Raw genomic sequence first — 14,720 nt, 5'->3', positions numbered from 1 at the left:
ACAATTAAACTCGTAAAACAAGCGCCATTCTGACGTATACTTTTGCCTTTCATTTCAAACAAGTAACAAGTGAAACCTAAACAACAACAAAAAATGTGTGTATCACAGTGAAACATTCATCTATGCCGACACATCTTTCGTGGCTGTTCAAATTCTAACTTTACCACCAACGCCACCAATAAAATCAGACCATTTCAACGCAGCCGGACACAGCCGGTTCAGTAAAACATGAATCCAGCAAAGAGTCTAATCCGTCTAAATGGCGGGCAAATAAGACATAACCTTCCATAAAAGAAACTCGTGAAAAATTTGTTTAACCTTCCGCCAAACCCGCAACGGATTTCTGACCGAGCGCCTAGCGTAATTTGGGAGTGATTATAAAAAAATTCATCATAATACCGACTAGGCAGGGTTGAGCGTTCGTTTGCTGATATGCTTGTGAAGATGAGCACAGGAAACTCCAAACGTACGTAATCGTCGTTCTGACCGAGTGTAAATGCATGAAAGGCGCATGGGGATGAGTAAGACCGGGGAAACGACGGTCAAAATTAGGAAAAATTAGGCGCAGAATAAAAAAACTAATTATGTGTTGAATTATTCATCAGTCGGCTTAACAATTATAACTACCAGCCACAAAACGAGAACAGAAGGTACCTACATTTTCAACGCATTCATTGAATTTAAGTAATCTGTCAAGCCGGAAATGCCTTAGAGAATATTGTTTTAAGCTTTAAATTTATATTTCTCACAAAAACACTACGTATATAACTTATCATTTTCATCGGAATGAATAGATTTTGTTTTTGTTTTGTTGTTTTTGCCGATCAATAGAAACAAAACCATTCATTCATTCAATGCTTTGCTTTGCTCTATCAAAACGAAAATTCAGACAACTCATTCCAAATGCAGAACGAACGGTCAAATCTATCGCATAACACCTACGGACAATGGCATCATCGCACCTTCCAGCTATTTTGGCAGTGGGTGAAGTGTGTTTTGAATCTTTGTTCCATAAATTTCCCAGCCTTTCTTTATTGATGCTTATGGATGTAAAAGTACGTGATGTGACATCATCGTTGGTGTTAGAAAGAAATAATTTATAGAATCACTTGTCTCACCTTACAAAAACCCACGCACCCAAAAGAAAAAGAAATCATTGAAATATTAAATTTTTGGTTGATATATCTATTCAAGCTATTAGATAAAAAGCAAACTTGTGTCATTGTTGGAATTACCTTAAATAAATAAAATTTAAATTTGTAATTAATTGAAACATCAAACAGATTTAACATGCCTATAAAATGAGCTACTATTTCTCTACGTATAACCACAAAACAGACGGATACTAACCGTATATTAAACTTTTTTCTCTCCCCGAAACATACACATAATACCAACTATGTTCATCATATTCTTAAACTCAAGCGCACCATTTTCTACTAACAGCCAAATCCAGCACAACCAGCATTCCCTTGCCTGGGTGACGATGGCCACAACCTTCCTAAAGCGGATCAACGTTGTTTCATAAATTATCAAAGTGTGAAAGATGTTAATTATTGCCGATCCTTTTTAGCTGCCGACCGGTGGCTAACATTGTTCGCGGTATACGTCTAATTTCACTAATCTCTTCCCTATGATGCTCAGCCGTCTATTTGAGTTGGGAAGCTGGATGGGAGCTGAAGTAAAGAAGTAGTAGTAAACTAAATCTGCAACCTTTACCAAAAAACCAACAGAAAACAAACAAAAAATATAGACTAAACGACAGCTTACCGTGATTCATGCTGGGCAGCCATGTACGTACAAAAGTTATCTGGTTGGGTTTTATGGATGTTTAAATTAATCATCACCCCCAGCATAAGATAACATCTTAAATGTAGAAACAGTAGCGTTCCATTGAGATGTATCGTTTAGTGGTAAGATCAGTGTGAATGGATATTTATCAATTTTAAACGAATATTCAAAATTTCTTTAATTTATTTTTACATTTCGCTCTTCTAATTCTCCCAAAAATAATAAAAATAATGTATTATTTGTTGTTGATCTAAAAGAGTTTAAATAGTTTAAAAAGTTTACACAAAACTAAAGCAACATCAAGATTTTTATGAATTAAGTTATTTAGTAGTTCATTTACAGTAATAAGAAAATTGTATTATAATCACCATAAATTACAGTGAAATTATGGTCATTATCGTGAAACACATTTGACAAATATGTGCAATAAAAATGACTGATGTCCATACCACTCAACAAAATAACAGCCCAGCCTGACGTAGTCTTCTCGGAAAGCTTACAAAATGTAATTTATTTCCGCTCTCATAAATCAACTTCTCATACAGTTGGACACTTGAATATGACATAATTTCAACATGTGCTATCAAAACCATTGTGTCATAGAATTGAATCAGCAAGATAAAACAATGATCTAGGAAAAAAAGATGACATCAGTCCAAATGTATCATTTTCAAGTACGTTAGATAGTAGTTTCGAATAGAATGATTTATACCATAGTGTCACGATGAGCAACACAACCCCGTGTGTGTCTGGTCACCATCTACAGAAGGCGTGAAAACACTGTCACTTTTGTTGAGTGGGTAAAAATTTGAACAAATTGATTGGAAACCAGTCCCATCACACGGATCGCCCCTGGCCGCCCGGCAAACTTATCATGAAGCTAAACTGTGCGGTTATCCCACCGGTGGTAGCGGCAATAATATGATAATTAACCAATCGGCTGCGGTACGAAATGAAAGACACCGGTACCATATCAATTCCGAAAGGCCAATGCCAACACAGCAAAGCAGCGAAGAAAATCACAAGCCCATGACGAGTGCGCGAGTTAACAAACACGGGGGTTGGGGTTGGATTCGGATTCCTCGGACAGAGTAACGTTGTTGTTTAAGAGCTGAACTGAGAGTGAATGTATTTCTAAATTTCGTCCTTAAATATAATAAACTATTTCTATTTCACAATATGAGGAAGCAGGATGGAAGGGTTAAGGATTCGTTGTTTCGCTGCTTGCTTGATGGTGGCTTGGAGTACCTGATGTTAGACGGTTTATCCGGGAATTCCAATACGGGTCTAGGGATGCATGTGTCTGAATAGCCAGGATACAGATGACCAGGTAAAGGTGCATGGCGATAGTTGGTGAATTGTTTTACAACAGTATGCTGGCTGGATGTGAAGGACATTTTAGGCTGTTGATGTCTGGATGATGTTCATGTCTTGCACCTGAACGGATGTTTATGTATCTGTAGCCTATTCTTCAGGTAGATATCATAAGAAAGGGTACATCCGGTGGAAGGGTTGTGGCGACGAGCGTTAACTTGCCCCTCCTTAAATTTGAGGCTCCGTCCGAAAAACTTCCATAATAGTTGGCGGGTGAAAGTTTTCAACGTTGGGCTCACTATCTTGGGTTTTCAATGATGCAGTTCTAGGTGTTGGTTTTTCATGGATGTTTATGATTGTTCTTTTCCGCATCTTTGTAGTGAAGTATATACAGATAACGATCATCAGCATTATTGGTGTACTTACTAAGCTGGTAATAGACCATTCGGTCCAAGTGAAGCTCTTTGATTCTAATCGAATTTGGTGCATCTCGTTTCTGAGTTCGTAGATAGGAAGATTCAACGGTGATCCATGTAGTTTAGTTTTGTTGCTCGAAATCTCTTCCTGATTCAGGAATATGTTGCATGATTCGTATGATAGGAGAAACGAGCCTGTCAGGTTTCTCTTTTTTAGACCGCATGTGGTTTTAATTGTGAACTCCACTGCTGAGTTGATCAAAATGTGAGCCATGTCTAGATGAATGATTTCGATCATTGCTGGATTCGCTATGAAGTCACATACTACTGGTTGTCTTCGTAAAAGAGCTGGGACGCATTTACCGTTGTCAACTCTTTTGAATCGTAGATATTCTTGTCGACGTTTGGTACAATGAAGAATTGGGATTGTAGGGAAAGGAAAACTTTTTGGGAACATCGATTTTCTTATTCTTATTCGTTATACCATACAATTCAATTTTTTTGTATACATCGTTTGTTAGTTTTGGACAACTTATTATGAATAACTGTGAGAATATATTTATTAAGGTTTAAGTTTTATATCGCTCATATGGATCCTCTTTCCTTCTTTTGTTAAAACGGTGGTTCTATTAACCTTCTCTATTTCTATCTTTTTGAACGGTTTTGCTTGTTTGAGCCTTCTTTTTGTTTTCATGTACGCTTGAGATGTCTTAGTTATGTTTTGTGTTTTTCGATTCTTGTTATGGTATTTAGTATCTTTATCTTGCTTTATCTTCAATTTGGTTTGAACTTGTTTTAAGATTGAAGGTGTTTTGTCGGTGGGTGTTATAATTTCGATAGGAGTGAATGTAGTACAAGAATGTATAGAATTATTGTATTTGTGAACTGCCATCGTAACTAAATCTAAAACGGATTTGTAAGGATGTTCAGATTTTGTGATACGATATATTTCAAGCAAAGTTGAATGGAATCTTTCTACTACACCATTCATTTCGCTTCTTCCAGTAGCTGTTAGGTAAGGGTTGATTTTACAGATTTTAAAGAATTCTGTAATTTCCCGTGAATTAAAAGATTTTTCTCCATCTAAGACAATGCTTTCGGGAGGTTTATGTTTTAGTATTACTTCTCTCAACGCTGGTAATACATCAACAACGGCTCTGGAGTCAATTTTTACTACTTGTGCATATTTCGAAAATTTATCTACACAAGTTAAAAAGTAATGTTTTTCCAAGAAAAGTATGTCGATGTGTAATATTTGAAATGGTGTGTTTGGCAAAGGAGTTTTTTGCATTGGCGGTACTATTGGGCTTCTATCATACTTGCATTCATTACAAGTACGACAAGACCGTATGAAATATTTAATTTTGGCAGACATTTTTGGGAAATAATACTGTTTAATAATTTGTGCTTTGTTTTCTTCGCATCCTCTATGTGCTCTATCATGTTCTCTAATTATTATATCCTGCTGGTCGTTTTCATTTTCTACATCTTGTAGTAACGTTTGGGTAAAACGAATTTTCAGCATGTTTTGTCTTCCATAGTTTTGCCTGTATACTTCCTGTATTTTTCCCATTAGTGATTCACTTGTGAATAAGCCATTTAGTTTTGCAGAATTAAAATGTGTCTTTAAAACATGTAGCAAGTTTCTATCACTAGTATCCGAGATCGTTACTTGTTTTCGTTCGAAGTTTTCGAAAGGTTGCGAAGAACAAACAGTGTCGTCTCCTTCTTTTAAAATGATTTGATGCCTGAAAGCATTCAAAGGAGCTTCGGTTGATGGAATAAAGAAATTATCGCTTTCGTTTGCAGAATGTCGTGTCGCAGTCATGGAATATACCACTCGACTCAGAGCATCTGCTACTACGTTAGTTTTTCCGGGTTTATAAATAATTTCATAATCGTGTTCTTCTAAATATGATTTCCATCTCTTTAGTTTAGCGTTAGTGTTTTTTTGAGAAAGCGTAAATGTGAGTGGTTGGTGATCAGTTAAGATTTTAAACTTGGCACCATACAGATAATTTCGGAAGGTTTTTAATGCCCAAATTATCGCTAACATTTCTTTTTCCGGTACAGAATATGACTCCTCGGTTTTTGATAATGACCGGGAACCAAAGTGGATCGGTTTATCTTTACCCAGCTCTCCTTGTGAGAGTACCGCTCCAATGGCAAAGTCGGACGCGTCCGTTGTCAATATAAACGGTTGACTGTAATCGGGATATATTAAAATATCTGAAGACGATAGAAGATTCTTCATTTTGTCAAAGCATTTGACTTGTTCTGATGATAATATTATTTTTCTATTGGAGGCCGGATTTGTTTCACCTCGTAATGCAGTCGTTAATGGCTTTGCTATTTTTGCAAAATCTTTAACAAATCTCCTGTAGTAACCCATTAATCCTAAAAATGATCGCAATTCCTTTATGGTTTTTGGGGCAGGAAACATTTTTATGGCTTCTATTTTTTTCATGTTAGGTTTTATTCCATCGCATGAAACTACATGACCTAGGAATTCTATTTCTCTATGCAGAAATTCCGATTTGTCTATTTGCACTTTCAGATTAGCCGTGTCTAACGTTCTGAGCACTGTGTTAAGATTTTTAAGATGTTCTTCCAATGTTTTTCCAAAAACAATTACATCGTCCATATATATGTAACATATTTTCCCTATATGATCTCTTAGGACATCATCTATAGCTCGTTGGAAAATAGCTGGAGCGTTTTTTAATCCAAATGGCATTCTCAGGAATTCATATTTTCCGTGATTTATAGAGAATGCAGTTTTTTCAATATCTTCGGGTTTCATTTTGATTTGATGAAAACCAGAAGCAAGATCTAGAGATGAAAAATATTGTTGTCCCTTCAATTGATCTAATACGTACGTTATTTCGGGCATTGGGTACCTGTCGCTAATTGTTTTCTCGTTCAATTTCCTATAATCGATTACCATCCTAAACTTTTTTTGACCTGATGCATCGTTCTTTTTAGGTACTATCCAGACTGGAGAAGTCCAAGCCGATCTTGATGGTCTAATTATACCTGTCTCTAGGAGGGTTTTGATTTGTTCATTTACCTCGGCTGTATATGCTGCAGGGTAAGGGTACACTTTCTGATGCACAGGTATATCGTCTGAGGTATTTATTATACACTCTACGTTGGTGGTGCATGTCAGGGCAAGGTTTGGTTTATGAAAAACATTATTATTTTTGTTCAATACTTCCGTTAACATACCCTTTTGTGACGGGTCTAGATGATCTACCCGAAAATCAATAAGATGATTTTCTTTAACAGCCTGATATACATGTAAAGGTATTGTAAACGGCATTCCATTGTCTGAGATTATTGTAAGAACATTATTCTTGAAGCATAATTGAGCTTCAAGTGTTTTTAAAATAGATGTACCTACGATACCAAAGAAGAATGAATGAAATTCATGCACAATGAATTGAAACTTTATGTTAGATTTAGGGTGAAAAAATGCAATGTCTATGGCCGAAGTAGCGTTGAATTTGCCTGTAGCACTTTTTATGCTAAGAGTGGAATATTCATATGGCTTAGAATTCTTGTAAGCATAAGCAAGTTTCGGCGATATTAGGTTAATGTTTGACCCACTATCTATCAAAAATGGATATTCTCCCTGTGTTGTCCGCAAAAAGATATATGGGTGAAATGGTTTCACCATTTTGCGGCCCAATCTAAAATGAGTTTCTCCTTTGTATATTGGATTGGATGGTTCGTTATATGAGCTAAAGTTCCTTCCAGTTTCTGTTTCGTTTAACGGCGGTGCTCCTGCCACATAATCCGGTGGAGCATCTACCGAATATGTTTGCCTATACTGTGCCGAGGAAGGTCTAGCTCTCTTATGATCAACTTCCATAGGCACTGGATGATTAATCTTAGCTTGCTCAGCTGGATTTCTTCCAGAAAAATAATTTCTTGTTTGGCTATGTTGACCTGATCGGTAATTATTTCTTTGTGGGGGATTTGGCCATTGGTACGAAAAGTTTCTGGGCGGAAGTGGTCCTTGATGGTGTGCGGTATGATAACTAGTCCCTCTAGGAGGTGTTACGTAAAGATCTCGTGGTTTAGGAACATAATAAGTTCGAGGTTCAGATTTAAATGGCGTTGATCTCATATTCATGTTACAATATTCTAGGCAATAATTATATGCTGCATTCAAATTAGGGGGATTGTTATTCTTAAGCAAAAAACAAAGAGGATTATCCAGACCTCTTATGAAACAATCCAAAGCTTTTTCTCTGAAGTAGGATGTATGAGCTTCCCCATTTACGGCATATTTCGGGTCAGTTTGCACTTGAGTGATGATCGAGTTCTGTAGATCGTTCACTCTACTAAAGTAACTGCTCAAACTTTCACTTGGTTTTTTGCTGATCCTACTTAGTTCATGATCAAGCGTTTTCAATTCCCGTTTATCCTTATAATAAAGAAGTAGGATTGATTTTATTTGTGACCAACCTCCGGTAACACAATTAGTATTTAAAACATCTGATGCTTCACCCTTAATCTTTCTCCGTATGGTTCCCTCTATTACATGGTAAGCTGTAGAATCCCTTGGGAGTCTAGCGTACATTTGTAGTACATGCTCTACTTCCATTATCCATTTCATTAAGTCACCAGCTTTCCCTTCAAATGTAGGTAACTCCCTAACGTAATCTGGGACTTTACCCACTTGGATATACTCTTCGTATGTCATCGTGGCACTTGTACTTTCGGTAACCATTCTGTTTCTTGTGTATACTTCTTGTCTTTTCTGTTTTCTATCAAAATTATAATCCACCATAAACACTCAAAACGTTCAATTAACACGTTTTCTTGATTGAATTTTCACTTTCGTCACTTTCCTTGATCTAGATGGACAGTAATTTCCTATTATCACTTCTTAAAATTATAATGACTCACAGTAACATCGAAAATAATACGATGATGCTCATGCTCCGTCCTGCGAGGCTGCTTGATGCTTCGGATGATCCTTTTTGGTGTTGTCCTACTACGGGTCCTAGGCTTCCTTCGGGAGAGATGTCCACGAAATGCAGTATCCGGGTCCCTATTCGGGCGCCAGTTAACAAACACGGGGGTTGGGGTTGGATTCGGATTCCTCGGACAGAGTAACGTTGTTGTTTAAGAGCTGAACTGAGAGTGAATGTATTTCTAAATTTCGTCCTTAAATATAATAAACTATTTCTATTTCACAATATGAGGAAGCAGGATGGAAGGGTTAAGGATTCGTTGTTTCGCTGCTTGCTTGATGGTGGCTTGGAGTACCTGATGTTAGACGGTTTATCCGGGAATTCCAATACGGGTCTAGGGATGCATGTGTCTGAATAGCCAGGATACAGATGACCAGGTAAAGGTGCATGGCGATAGTTGGTGAATTGTTTTACAACAGTATGCTGGCTGGATGTGAAGGACATTTTAGGCTGTTGATGTCTGGATGATGTTCATGTCTTGCACCTGAACGGATGTTTATGTATCTGTAGCCTATTCTTCAGGTAGATATCATAAGAAAGGGTACATCCGGTGGAAGGGTTGTGGCGACGAGCGTTAACTCGCGCAGCACGAGCGCTGAACTCACGATCGCTCTCGGCAATGCCACAAAGCCCTAGCAATGTCTCCCGTGCCACTTTTGGTCCTATGCGCCATGCCCATATACGGCACATAAAATGACCGGTTGAGCGTTTTTTTTTTGTATTTCGTAGGTTTTTTGTCTGCCGACCTTATCCACGAAGCACGCAGTTGCTCGAGTTTCGCCTTCACTCAATCAACCGAAGAGGAGACCTCTGTGAAACGCACCAAATAAGGAACTTCCCTGTAGACCTATCTTAGGCAGTCCCACACGTTCCATCATGGTCGATCTTTCGATCACGATAAACTGTAGCTTCTTGATTTCAGCCTACATCTCTCGAGCGGAGGTACGAATCATAACAGTCCCTATGAAATAGCCCCAGATCGATGTGTGTATCTAATGCCCTGTTTCAACAGCTTCTCAGCTCGCGACTAAGATTGATCTGTAGTCCGCCTCATGCAAATAGCAGCATTGGAACGAAAATAGCTCGCTGAAGAAAAGAGGGAGAACTGCCTTTGGTCGAATGATCTGAAAGCAGCGGATCACTTCCCGTCTTCCAATCGCTCGATCTCCATATGCTGCGATGCGATGACCTCGAGCCTCGGTAGAAGAAATCTTATCCTTGAAAAATCTCCAGCTCTGTTCCTTCAATCCGTCACAGGCTAACCGCACTACCGCAATTTCTCTCTACCGCAACAGAGTTTTTTTTTGTACAATATATTATACCGGCACGGGTCTCCCTTACATGATGAAGGAAGCCACAAATACATGTAGTATCCTAATGGGAAGGCGCGTCTGTCTGGAGCAACCGGCTCGAGATCGACTTCGCCGGGCGGAGTGTTAATTGAAAACAGGTTCTCTGACTCTCCAAATCTGTGCGATTTTTTGTTAAAAGCAAAATAAGATCGTCCACAAAACGGGGCAACCCTTGATGGTTTACGCTTGGCAAAAATTGGCAACAAAGAGAAGGTATCTTGAAGAGGAGTTCTTCAAATACCCAGTGGTGCAGTAATAAAAAAATGCATTATGAGATATTGTAGCAGCATGCATTAAAAACACATTTCCGATAAGAATGATGCAGCAAATTCATCATAAAGGTGAGATTTTGTTTTCCAAAAGCAATGTGATTCGTAAGTTTGAGGCATCCGTAGATGATTGGGACTGGAAGATATATGTGGATTTCTTCTTCTTCCTTGCAAAGTTTCGTTGAAATAGGTCTAAATTATTTTTTCTACATTTGTTTAACACACTACATACATGCAAAAGCTATGTTAGAGAGTATTCTTGAAACATATGACACTGTACTTGAAGATATTGTATTGGAGAATTTTCGTATCACAGAATAAAATTAACATGATTTGCATGTTTCATCCCGGATGAGTGCAACCAAACGCCTAAACCTAATGGAATGCTTCAACTGCATAACCCTAAGCCGACACCTTGCGCAAAGCTTCAATAAGCCCATCTTAACATCTTTGGGATCGTTTAAGCTCGCGGCACACAGCAAACACGGCCGGGCACAGTTCAACCGTTTTGGAACACCCGCCCGTTTCTTTATCTTCGACTACAAGCACGCCTCTTATCGTGACCGTCGAGCGCGATACGGCACGATGCGTTCCGAGTCTTCCGAGTTACATCATGCACAAAAATATGCACCAACGCTAGCGCTCCAAACACCCTTATCAAGAACCTGGTCGTCAGCAGTGCTTCGGTCTTACAATCTGTGGTATTTTTTAATCAAGATCGTAAGACCCGTGCTCGGCATACTTGGTGGAGCAGCCGTTGGAGGGTCAGCAAATTGGATCACCACATCGTAAATGATCGCGATGAAGAGCGCTGGCGGGATACATTGTAGCGGTGTAATATGCTACTCCCGGGTTAAGATACTTGAACCCCCGATATAAGTTGTACCAGACGACGACACGTGAAACAACACTAGCAACAGGTTGGGGGTACGAAGTTTCTGATAACCGTTTTTTCCCCCCCAGGCGTTTACAAAGGTTCTTATTCTACTCGACGGATTCAGTGGCACACTCAGGTGTACTAGGTGGAATGTAGGAAGAACTGATAGCACACAATTAGCTACGAAAAGTAGTCCTCCAAATCCGACGCCAGCATGCATTTCGATGGACACTTGGCCTCGCACACATATCGTCTGCAGCGACCCACTTCAACTGCCAAGTGTGCTGCCTTCATTTGTCAACACTCAGCTTGTACGCCGTGTTTGTTCTGTCCGTGTGTCGCGACACGCACAATGCGTACACCCATCTCCGGTCTGTTCTCGCACTTACCTCACTGTCAACGATGGATGGCTGTTGCCTGGCTGCATCCGTACCGATGGCGGCTAGAAGTAGCAGCAGCAATGCCGCCACTCTGCACCTTACGGCCGCCATTGCCGGGGCGGCGATGCGATCACTTCCGGTGGGATATTCGTCGATCAGCAAATGGCAATAATGTTTTCTATTTTTGCTAACAGCCCAGCACGGGTAACGCGAGGAAACACACCGGCTGGTGTGGCCTACAAGAAGCTAACACACAAAATTTGTCCTACTTAACACACGCACACAACACTAGCACTAAAACGATCCCCCAGATCTTTCACACTTATACTTCACTGGAGAATAAAAATTTAAATTTACCATAAAAATACCTCAAAATGGAATAGGTTTGCGAAAAGGTGTTTTCCTTACATTAATGTCATCGCATTATAGAAACATGAATTTAAAAAAAAATTCACAAGTTATTGGTATACACTAGGTATTTTTTTTAATTTAAAAATTATTTAATTTTCTTTAAACATCTCTTCTTTATCTGTGATCTAAAGATACTTCAACAATACCCAATAGTTGCATGTAATAAGTGGTTTCTTGTCGAACCCCTAACAAAACATTAATTTTACATGTAGCACGGAAAAGGAAAAACAAAATGTTGCGTCACGAAAGATCGCAGGAACAATACAGACGTAAAGGTGGTCTGTGCCACAGAGAGAAAAAGGCCACGACCATAAGGTAAATATTAGCAATAGCTCAAACAATGCAACACAAACTAGATGATGACGATAGCGGACGCGATACAGCGCACGGCCTACAACACTACATCTTTTTATCGCGCCCGTGTGGTCTTTTCGTTTTTGTGCTCATGCTTTTGCGATCACAACTGTTCGAAAGTATGGGCCCCACTTTTTGTTCTGCGCTGTTTTCACTGTCTTGTTACCATCGGCGAAGATGAGATCCGGGGCCCCCGTCTACGTTCGATCTGTGCGATAAGAAGGGGGAGCATTCGAATTGATTTCGATTGAGGCTTGCGGTAACGAACCCGTGATAGTGCGTTTTATTATTACCGGCTTCCAAGAGGGTTTGAATGAAAATGTTCACATACGCATTCAAACGCATACACACGCGCGGATACACCTATATATTTATAAACACTCACGCACATGGGCAAGTAGCAAGAGGCAAGCAACGAATCATGCATCTGTTGTCATCTAATTTTGGACTACATCACGTTTCACTGTTTCATTTCATTGTGCTCCCTAAGCGAGTTGTCAAGCATGAACATTACGGAAGGTGGTATATCGATACATAGACGTCTTTAGATTATTCCCGATCAGGCAAAAGTAGAGTGACGTCAAGCGACCGTGATCGTGGAAAGTTCAACTTTTCAATTGACGATAAAAACACCGCACCGGATCGTAGGTCTCCCTAGCATGTGTGATCTTTCGTACGGTAGGTTCCTGGTGCAACATGCTGACAATTCAACACCTTCCGCCAGCGGAACATGATCTGTGCCGTCGGAGCTCTGTCAGATTTCGACCCCCTTTTCTGCTGACGAGTGCGTCGAGTGCCGGTGCCACGGTACAGGAACGCGCAGTCCAGCCAGAACCGAGTTGGGGCGGGGTGGAAAGAACCCGCACGAAAGCAGCGGTACAGGAATTGGACACTGGTGCACTAAGCAGAGTAAGACCGCGGTTGATACACCCGCACACACCGGTTCAAAACTTCAACACCTTCTCCCCGGACCGATTGATCTATATAAATACACGCTCGCGCACGGACAACTATATGCACAACCATACACAAACGCACGCGCATGGATACACATACATACACACACACAGCCGTCTAGGGCCAGACGCGCAGACTTCTTAAACCTACCGTCTACGGTTGGGCAACAGGGCCGGAAGGCCAGGAGGCGGACACGATGCGGGGCCCCCAACAACGCACAGAGCAACAGAGACGAAGACAGCTAGTTTGCGGGATCGGAAGGAAGAAAGCACTGCCGAAATGCCGAACCACACTGGCTGAGCCGCGGCCACGAACTGAGCCGCGATACGCAACCGTCGGGTGCGCGAGCCGAAAACCGTTGCGTACGCCGACGTTTGTCAGGCGAACGAAGAATGAACCATTACCGTTGATCACGTCACCTCGCTACGCGACCTCGACCGCAGTTCGAGTGTTTTATCCGGCGGCTGCTGTGGATGAACGCAAATCCCGAATATACCGAACGCCCCAAGCTCATCTTGACTTGGGTACGCTCACCGTTCATCTCGTCTCGGTTTTTGTGGCGTTCGCTCCACAGGCGGAAGTAAGCAAAACGCTGGGCCCGATGATTGGTCCACACGTGGCCGGCCCCATACCGGCGAGAAGGTGGAGTTGTGAGATAAATCCCGAACGTGCACTGGTGTTACCGAGGCACAGGTGATAACGCTCCGTGCGAAACCTCTAATGCGCTGACTCGTGCCTTTTTGGCGCCTCTCCACGTGGTTTGACGTTTTCTTCAAGGGCGATTCATTACCGCCGGCTAATATGTGCCGGGTTGCATGCGGTACCAGCTGTTTTCTAGCCGTGTTCATTCACTGCTTCATTCATTTAGGGCACAATGTGAAAGCTTTTCTCAAAGCAAAATGGTGGTGCTTTTCGCTAAAAGCTCCTTTTTCGCCGAAACGTGCACCAAGCTTACATATCATGGAGATGACCGATGTATACGCAGTTGGGTTTTCTTTGGAAATGTACGTTAATTTTAAGGAAAATTGGTTTTTAAAAATTTATTTGAATTCACCGTTACATTGGTGACCCGTTGGAATACAGCATCCATCACCGAAGTCACATTAGTATTTCTACAATTAAATCTTAAGTTGTCTAATCCTAACCAGAATAAGGATGAACTAATCTAACAAAGGAATATAAACATTAGAAAATAAAAATGAAAAGGTTCAATTAGAAAATAAACCGTTGAATAATAGAAATCATATATTCAATCTATGTACATAAAAAATGATTTAATTGCAATAACCAAGGAATAAGTCCAATAAGTCCAAGAAATATGACCAAGGAATAATAACAACCAAGGAATTAGTCGACTTTATATCGACTTCCTGTCGTCTACTTACGTTTGTTGGAATAAAAGAAAACGACATGTTTTCCAAGTTTACTTTCAACAACAGTAGGTATATTAATTTGTGTGCGTTTTGGTACACATAAACATAGGCTTTTTGCTTCGCTTATTTACTTCGCCGTGAAGTAAGCTTTTATGTTTTGGAGATATATGCTTCACCGTATAGAGGGCGACACTATCTTTGGTGGCGTTTCAAATTTTAACGGATTTACGTCAACATTTTT

General features: G+C 40.3%; 2 protein-coding genes across 20 annotated transcripts in view; one reads left to right on the top strand and one right to left on the bottom strand.

The window, feature by feature from the left end:
- Positions 1-9,091, top strand: part of LOC125762071 (uncharacterized) — a 494,872-nt gene extending 485,781 nt beyond the window's left edge. Inside the window, exon 2 of one of the 2 annotated variants that reach the window (XM_049423814.1) lies at positions 9,029-9,091. The gene's annotated coding sequence lies outside the window, so the exon portion shown is untranslated. Of the gene's footprint in view, positions 1-3,266; positions 3,317-9,028 lie in introns of those variants that run through there. The other variant, XM_049423816.1, reaches the window with a different exon arrangement.
- The window catches only part of LOC125762040 (basement membrane-specific heparan sulfate proteoglycan core protein), a 99,609-nt gene extending 86,174 nt beyond the window's left edge, over positions 1-13,435 (bottom strand). For 16 of the 18 annotated variants that reach the window (XM_049423727.1, XM_049423740.1, XM_049423735.1 and 13 more), the window contains exons 1-2: positions 13,257-13,434; positions 11,394-11,716 (exon numbers count right to left, since the gene is read on the bottom strand). In XM_049423727.1, coding sequence (XP_049279684.1) covers positions 11,394-11,495 — 102 coding nt within the window. In that variant the 5' untranslated portion in view covers positions 11,496-11,716; positions 13,257-13,434. The other 2 variants (XM_049423743.1, XM_049423728.1) reach the window with 2 other exon arrangements.
- Positions 13,436-14,720: the final 1,285 nt, after the last annotated feature.

This window comes from Anopheles funestus, chromosome 2RL (assembly GCF_943734845.2).
Source record: "Anopheles funestus chromosome 2RL, idAnoFuneDA-416_04, whole genome shotgun sequence".
Lineage (NCBI taxonomy): Eukaryota > Metazoa > Arthropoda > Insecta > Diptera > Culicidae > Anopheles > Anopheles funestus.
The sequence above is the reverse complement of the archived record's forward strand: the minus strand, read 5'-3'. Positions and strand labels throughout refer to the sequence as shown.